We start from the raw sequence: 9,194 nt of genomic DNA on the forward strand, positions 1-9,194 counted from the left end.
CGGGTTCTTCAGTTCAATTGTTCTCCTGAACAAAACACTGTGACACTGAGGGTTTATAAAAGATTAACCTACACCTCCATAAACACATCAGTGTGGAATCACCTGGACAGTGAGGGTCAGGAGGCAGCGAGTTACAGCAGAGTGATCTCCACTGGGATGTTGATAATTTATGTACATTGTTAAATTAGGCAATTTATATGAATGATGAGTTTCCACCAGCAAAAGGTTGAGGTCGACTCCGTCTACAGACCTGTGAACTCGAACCCAGCTACTGTACGTCTGTACGGCGTTACGTCTGACAGCAGAATAAGTGCAGATGTAAGGTTGGAATAATGAGGATCATCCACTTCTATATTCCTATCAGGCTTTTGTTTCAAGTCTTTTGCTGATTAAGATTAATTTGCCGAGCATGGCGCTCTATCAACCCCAGTGACACAAAGGGCAAAGATATAGACTAATTAAATACACCAGCGCAATTTATATTTCCCATGGATCAATGCAAGTGTGGGATCTCTTAATTAAATCTGGAAGAATGTTTGCTCATCATAAACATTACCCGTGTTCGAGCAGAGCCCAGATAGGAAGATAATCTTTGCTGTTTGACAAATTAATTTAAGGGGCTAAAGAAAGGAAGCCTTAAACACACACACACACACACACACACACACACACAAAGTAAATGCACTTTTGTTGGTTGTCTTAAGAAAAAGGCTGATAAGACCAACAATCAACTTCAGCTGTTCAACGGTCCGTGGTCACAGTTCATCCATCTTTGTCTACGTATTGGGGTTTTTAATAGGAGACAGATCTGGACTGCAGGAGGGTTAGTCCACGTCCCACAAGGAGTTAGACACTTTCAGCAGAGCTAAGGTTGTCAAACTTAATGTGTGTTTCTCAACCTCCGAGCTGCAACTTGTATTTTACATTAGAACAAATCCCAGTGCATGGGCAAACAGATATATCCCAAAAGTATACGTAGTAATCTTCTAGTTTCACTTTACTCATATTGTGAAGTGTGAAACTTGTTTAGTTGAACATAAGATTGATATAGACCCAGGAATTGAAGAAAGACACATAAAGATCTGATTGAAGGGCTCAGAGTCTCTCTCTTTTTTACATCCTTGTGCTGCCACCTAGTGAAAGAGTATTCAGTTGTACTGCCACAGATAACGGGGCTGGTTGTGGGCTCTGGACAGTTCATCCATCTGAACCCCTATCTGATGGTTTTATTGTCCTCATGTCCACCTCAGATCAGTGTGGACGTCTTTTTACAGGCTGTGCTTTATGAAAATGACTTCCTGAGGTTGTCTACAGCCACGGAGGCTAAACTCGCCGAAGGTTTAGGAGATCAAACATATTCCACAAAGGTCTCGGAGGTGGAATTCTCCTGGCTCACTCATTTTCTGATACTGCCATTAACTATGGATTGAAACATGGCTAAATCATTTGCAATCCTCTGCTCAGAAATATGTTTACACTGATGACGGTACACTTGAGATTTTGAACATGAAGAACTGCTCTCTAACCTGTCCTTACATTCCGTGGATGCGTCTTAAAACCTTTAATCCTGCAGCGTCTGCAGGTGTACTTTCTTTACGTTTACTGGAGAAAAATCACTTCCATGTTCCCCTGCTGGTATATTTACACAGAAAGGAAACTGATCATTTTTATATATAAATATTGTTATGAACAAGTCAACAAATGATAGATAGAATCTGATAAGTCAGTCTCCATGGAAACCAACCAATCTGAATACCTAATGGGATAATAAAAGTGAAGTTCTTCAATCCTCCCACACAGCAGGAAGGATCTTTGGCTTTCCTGAACCCCCACGATTCCCGTCTCTTGTGTGGTGCAGCATCATGGCATGGGTTATCACACAGTGGATTACGGAGACGCATCAGAGTCTGTGGCAGAACTTCCAAAGCCACACACCGATCAATAGATGAGTGGTGGAGGGAAGAAGTGAAAGACTGGTATGCTTAGCCGTGTAACCGCAGGCAACGGCCCCCTCTTGGCCTCTGTTCCCTGCAGTGGGACTGATTGCTCCTCTCAATCATCCTTTCACCTCCACTCCATCGCTTTTTCCCCTCGCACAGACGCACACACACACATATAAAAACATCGTCCAACACAGCCTCCACATCTTCATCTCCTTCCGCTCATTCATCCCTCCAGCACCTCTGCAACCATCTCTCATAACTTGACAGCCTTGTTCCTGGTGTGAGGTGCCGTCAAAGACTGCAGTCCTAACCCTGTTTGAAAGTGCTGGGACTGCATGGCTGAAAGTAATTAATTCCACAGCAAGAGAGCCCATTAATTAGGCAATGCTTCTGGCTATTTCATGAAGACCCTTCAAAAACGGTGGGGCCACTCAAAGAGGCATAAAAGATGCACAGGCACAGCAGCGTTATTAATGGAGCCCAGGACGGCTGAGAAACACTGCTGTGAGGAAATTCACACTTTTTGTTTCAAGGCCTCATCACCACTACACACACTCGCAGAGCGATACAATCTATTTACGTGCACGCCTCATTCTACTTGGGGACCGCATTACACTATGCAAACACAGCTCTGCACATGTTGTTCAAGTGCAACAGTGTTTACTTGGCCGTGTTTCTCTAACTCTAAAGTTACAAACTTCGGCAGAGAGGAGCAACACTGCTGTAAAGTGAAGAGCAGTTGTGCAGACTCTAATTACTCACTAAATCATGCATGAGTACATTAGCTATTTGCATTGTCCACCATTTAGCATCACACATCACGACACCTATTTATACCGAACAGCGCAGACCGGAGATAAAGTGCTGACTCGTCTTCTCAGCCCTCCCCTCCTGTGCCCCGCCCCGCCCCGGCGGAGGACAGGCCTGCAATGACAAGGAAACCTCTGTGACAGTACGCCAGGCGTGAAATTAAATCAACAACGCCCTTATTGTAATTACATTTGGTTAAATGGGAAGGCAAGTGTGGGTGTAAAACAATTAGCACGTAACTGCCATCCTGACCAGGTTGGTGCTGATCGGTTTCCCCAGGGAGAGTGGGAGAACTCCATCTACACAGCCTGGTGTCTTGGATTTGTTGTTATACGGAGGAACCCCCCGCACTCATTACACCATGCTATAATGCTGCGTGTGGAGTCATGAGGGTGGAATTATGTCATCGAGAGTGAGAGTGAGTTACAAACTATTCACACATTGACATCAGTGAATCACTATCGGTTTTTTCCCCTCATCAGGACTCGCTTCAGTTGGAACTGGAACTGTTTTGTAACGGGCATACATCCACACACAACCGTTGCCAGGACTCCTAGGGTAGGAGTTGACAGGAAGTTGGTTTAGAACCTGTCGTACGCGATGCCTGTCTGTAATCTTTTTACAAAGAAAAGTTGTATTCACTAAATAAAACTTCAAAGACAAAACGTGAAAAGTACTTTATACGGAGGGAATGAAAATACCTCAAGTACTTGGGTGTTTGGATTAATTACTTTAAATGGGTTTGTTTGTTTATTCTATTTACTAAATAATAATGGTAATAATAAAGTGTAAGGCTTTAAAAATCTGCCATGATCATTTTCATCTTTTTATTCTAGTTTGTGATTTTCTTCAAACATCTATTTTTTTATGTGTATTGTGGGTTCACCCACACAAGTGGACTTTTAAAACTATTCACTATATTCTTTTTGCACAATCAGCATCTTTCCCGTAAAAAAAAAAAAAAAACAGCATTTAGATCAAATCCCCCTGAACCCCCAGTATTTAAGAACATTATTTGTTTGATGGCAGCGTGAAACCAACCACTGTACAAAGACTGAGCAGATCAGTTAAGACGCCAGAGAGGAACTGTGAGGAGAAGATAAACGAGTGACGTGGGAAATTTTAAAGCAAAGTTCTCCAGAGTCAGTTAGCTTTGAAATTTATCTCCATTGTGTTAATTTGTGCCCTGCTGAGGGCAAGACATTTGATCTTCTTCTCTTTTTTATTTATTTTATAAAGCTCAGTTTCTCAAGTTTTCAAACGGTTAATGAAAAACGTTTAGAGAAGCTTTTCTAACTACATATGTTAATATTGTGGTGAGAGAGTGAAAGTCATTCAAAGGCCTAAGATGATCAAACAACTGCATGTAAAAGTTGAATATCAAGCTTAATACTGATTTTTGATGGAGAATAAAGGTTACATTTTCACATAAGTCTGTCCAAAGATGTACACTATATTATAAATCTACACATGTTAGATTAAGTGCCAAGAAAATCTGCTAGCAGATGTAGCAATTTTGAATATTTTTCAATGTGTTCATCACTATAACACACTCGTAAGTGTGTTTCAATACATATTGTAGCAATATTAGTTGCTACAATATATAATATTTTTGGTGTGGAATAAAAGAATGAGTTAAATTTGACTTTTTTTAAGTAATACTTTTAATTTACTTTACATAATTTGTATGCTGAAAAAAAGACTATGAAACAGGAAGCTAACAGTGAAGGCCTCTGCTGCTGTATTCTAATGTTGGTCATCATGATGGTACTCAGAGAGCTCAGAGTTTTCTCAGGTGGTAGAGGGTATAAAAAGATTGAGAACCACTGCTTTATTCTATTATTTTGTAAACATATAAATATTAAACATTTTCTATTTATTCCAGTAGAGAAAGTCTCTATCCAATTCTAAGGCGCCCTCGTCACAGGAATCTGTTCCTTATTGATCCCTGATTTTTGTGTCGCTCTCTCCGGTATGAGACTCCTGTCGTAGTTTTCGTTCATACTTTGTCATATTTATTACCTTTTCTTTGCAGCCCAAAACTTCACAGCTCACACTGTCTATCATGTTGGTGATGAAGAAATCACAACTTTGTCTGCTCGGGTATTTTTTTTTCTCTGATTTCCCATCATTAGTTGAAGAGTACATCTGTGGGTTTTGTAGATTCTGTACGGTGTGAATATGAGTTTTCTTTGCGTCAGATTCCTCAATATTTTTTAGCCATTATTGATATTGATGCTGGCTGTAAACTGTCAACAAACACACTAGCTCATCCACAAAACAATGAATATCCCTGTACCAGGCAGCAGAGTGGAATAACACCGCGCTCCATCTACGCCTCTCCTCCTATTAGTATTCCTGTCTTTTGTTTATACATGTATAGGTAACAAAGGGAAGAGAGGAATACAGTGTTGACTGTTTTTATTATATGAATATATATTGTTCCTGGGTACTGAATACCATGTAGAAAAGAACAGTAAACACAAGTAAATTATGAAAAGAACTCCTCAAAGTTCCTTGAGATTAGCCTTAAAAATTCCTTAAAAAAGTCCAATAATTTTTTTTTTGTTAAAATCCATGTCGCTCATCCATGTCCACAGGAGCAGTGGAACTTAAAGAAATAAAAAGGGAACTGCACAAAAACAAGGTATTGAAAAACATGAGTCACTGCCTGCACAAAAATCCAAAATACAACAACAGGGAGAAGTTCCCAAGGTGACTCTGACTGGGAACGATGCAATTTGAGAGTGGATGAGTGGGTTGGATGAGTGTTTCATTCTGGTGAAATTAGACGATCCATGTCTGCAGCTGAGTCAGTTCTTAACGACAACATGAACTGATGAGTTTGAACAACTATTTGTACTTCAACACAGTCAGACTGGATGGCAGGCTCAGTCTCAGCAGACTGGGGGCAAGGGCTGTAAGAGGGGCAGTAAGAAGGGCAAAGAAGAACTGTGCTGCTCCCTGCTGGGCAGGTTCTGGCCCTGACATATTGACTACTGTAATGCCTTGATTTCTGGTCTTCCCAAAAAGAACATCTCAGCTCAACAACTACTTCAAAACTCAGCCGCACGTGTGCTGACGAAGACCAGAAGGCAGGAGCACATTACACCGGTTTAAAAATCACTGCATCGGCTCCCCGTGCATTTCAGGATCGATTTTAAGATTCTTTTATTAGTCTTTAAGTGTCTTAACGGTCTTGGGCCTCTTATTTGTTGGATCTGTTTTTACAATACCAACCCTCGTGGACCCTGAGGTCCTCCACCTCTAGCCTCCTAATCAGTCCAAAGGTGAGATAAAAACCCACAGTAAGGCATCGTTTTGTTACTATGGAGAGATTCAGCACCGTAGAGACTGTCAATGTTTTTAAAGGCATTTTAACCTGGCTTTTAAATGATTTAAACATCTTATCTCTGCATGGGCTGGACAACCACCACATGGTGGCATATTGGCCACATTGTCAGCTTCCCACCTGGTCGAAAGAGTCTCTAGGATGGCGACACTTGTGGGCTCTGTCGGCAAACTTCCTAGTGTGGATGTTTCCCTGATAAAGCTTTCCTCACCTGGTTCCTCAGCCTTATTGCCTTTAAATTAACGTATGTTTACGGCAGTGTGCATGTTGGTCTGTCTGAGTGAGTGAGTGCATGAGCAATTCATCGAGCTTGTGTCTATGTGTGGGGGTCAGGTCTTTTAACCTTTTATCTGTACAGCACTTTGTGCTACATTCATTGCATGAAAAGAGCTATATAAAAAGTTAAAGTCACATTATTGGTAGATCTGTACATTTAAAAGACGTGAAAAAGACATAGTAATCATTATCTTGGAGTGTACATGTGTATGTGCACATGCTTACGTAGTGCAATCTTAGCCAAGTGCAGACGGTTGACCCAGGAGATTTTACTCAGGGGGTTGGGCGTGTTGAAGACCACTGTGAAACTGACAGGACGCCCTGACCTGGAAGAGAAACACAAATATTGAACTTTTAAATGGCTCTGTGACAGCGTCTTTATTCATGTTTTCTCTGCTGAGTCAGGTCAAGGAGTATCTGCTGCTGCGAGGAGGCGCGGTATTTGATAACATTTGATACATGAAAATGATGATTTTTCAATCAGAAATATAAAAAAGGAACAGAGATATGAGTTTGTCAGATGCTGAACAATCAAATGTCTCCTCTGCTCTACAAAAAAAAATCCCATCTTGTTACACTGTAAATCATGCAAAACCTACGGTATATTTTAGGATACTAGTTTCTATATGTTGCTCTTTAATGAATTGAGTAAATATCCAAGGGGTAAGCCAATCCTCACCCAATGACTGCCGGGATTGATTCAAGCCCCTCTAAAAAAAAAAGGGTGATTAAATAAAAGAAGATGATGCCGTCACACCTAAGAAATTATAAAATCCAGTTGACCTTAACAGAAATTTCTAACTCTTTTTTACATCAATAATAGTACTTACAAAAGACTAAAAATAGCAGGCAGACAGAAGAAGTAAAACGAGATACAGAGGTGGTTTGAAAAGTTTCTCAAAAACCTCTTCCACCTTGAAAGTCTGTTGCTGGAATCCACTGTCAAAGCCATGAATTAAAGCTGACTAGAGCTGTCATCTGCTGCAAAAGCATGAGCTACAAACTCTGCAAAGACACCTTTCAAGACGGCAGGGGATGAGTCTTTAACATTGATAAGTTCTGGGCGTACCGTACCTTCAACTCACAATATGCAACGTCCTCATATACATATGATATACATACATACGTGGTCTGATATTCTCTCTCTTCAAAAAACATAAAATAAACAAGTGAATTATTCATCAAAAGTTCTCCTTTACTCTACATTGACTAATCTATGCATACATTTCTGCTGCAGTGCCATCATTCACTGTGTAAGAAAAATACCCTTCCACTACAGCACACAGCGTAAAGAGTACAAATAGAAAACATAATTTGCTTGTGGGTCTGCAGCGTTCTCCATGACATATTTTAATGCTGTGATGGAAATGATGCCTCTGTCCTCGTATGCCTTTGTGAGAAAATACTGACGTGCTGTAGATGTGTCATTTGATGTTTGAAAGAGTAAACATATGTTTATGTTATGTTACATATGTATAACTTAAATATCAAATATATGTATTTTTTCATAAATTACCATGGGAAAGAAAAATAGTAAGAACAACAACAGAAGTGAAGAAAGATTAAACTAAAGCATGAGAATGGTGCTGACTTTACAGTACGGCTCAGCAACATTGTCGATTTGTACCATCATTAAGAACAAGGAAGCATAAAAGAAGCTAAGGTTGCCAAAGGAGTGATTGTGATCTCAGACAAAAGCTGCTATTAATTTGGATCAACGTAAAGCGACAGTATTTCGGAGACAAGCGAAGCAAACATCCTCAGTACCACTAGGAGTGAATGAAATTGCTTTTCTTCTTTATAGCTTTATTCTTTATTCAGTTGTGTTTATCTTTTACTGTTAGATCTAATTAATGTCATTGGTTTCGTGCTTGAACCTGTCCACAAAATACTGTTGAAAAAGTTTGAGTAAGCGATCATCCAGGGTCCAGGAACGGATGAATCCATTTTACATTGATTCCTATTCAATGAGGAAAATGGTTTCAGTTTTGTCTTCAGGAACAAATTAATTTTGAAAACCAAGGTTCCACTGTATATACACTGTATATACATTGTATATATAGTTAGTAAAAGTCTGTGATAACCAAATCCCAAAAATATTGACCATCATCAAAGCTGAACAGATGAGTTTCTAGCTGTTGCCATTGCTAAAGCCAGTTGATAGTACTCACTGAGATGTACTGTATACACAGTACTACTGCAGAGCTTGGTTAGATCACTAGGCTCACGGGAGATAGAGAAGCACGGATACTTATCTTTCCTAGCTCCCTTGTTAGACCACTAGTGCTTAAATACTTCTCTCCCTCCTGTCAGCTACAGTGGAAGTAACGTCCTAATGATCAGAAGACAAAAGTGAGAGTGGCAGCCCCAGAACTGTTCAGCTGGTGTCTATGCAGTGGCAGCGGCACTATGTTGTCTGGATTGATCGAGTTTTATTGGAACTTGGAGTGAGCCGTCAAGTCAAGGACAAGACGCCTTTTTAAAAACATTAAGTGGCTTTTCAAAATAATGACCGCGTCGCCATCACCTGTACCAGTTATTTCACACTGATCCAGCAGTGATTCTGTGAACAAAGAGCAGCCTGCTTCACTCTGATCTTCATTTTTTTAAAGGAAGTGGAATTTGGTGGTAGAAGAATGAAAACCTCAAACCTCATTGACATAATAAGAATAAAATAAAATCCATATTAATGAATGAATTATAGGAGACTAATGGAACAGCAGCAGACGTCAACTGAAAAATATATGAATGACCTCATCAGCTATCATCATCACATTAGTGTCAACTTCCAAAATATATATATATATATATAT

At 40.0% G+C, this 9,194-nt stretch overlaps 1 protein-coding gene across 2 annotated transcripts in view; it reads right to left on the reverse strand.

The window, feature by feature from the left end:
* Nucleotides 1-9,194, reverse strand: part of arhgef10la (Rho guanine nucleotide exchange factor (GEF) 10-like a) — a 108,734-nt gene that overhangs the window by 45,851 nt on the left and 53,689 nt on the right. For both annotated transcript variants that reach the window (XM_025060488.1, XM_017036759.2), the window contains exon 19: nucleotides 6,607-6,707. In XM_025060488.1, coding sequence (XP_024916256.1) covers nucleotides 6,607-6,707 — 101 coding nt within the window. The remainder of the gene's footprint in view (nucleotides 1-6,606; nucleotides 6,708-9,194) is intronic.

The sequence above is a fragment of the Cynoglossus semilaevis genome, chromosome 11 (genome assembly GCF_000523025.1).
Source record: "Cynoglossus semilaevis isolate Cse_v1.0 chromosome 11, Cse_v1.0, whole genome shotgun sequence".
Taxonomy (NCBI): domain Eukaryota; kingdom Metazoa; phylum Chordata; class Actinopteri; order Pleuronectiformes; family Cynoglossidae; genus Cynoglossus; species Cynoglossus semilaevis.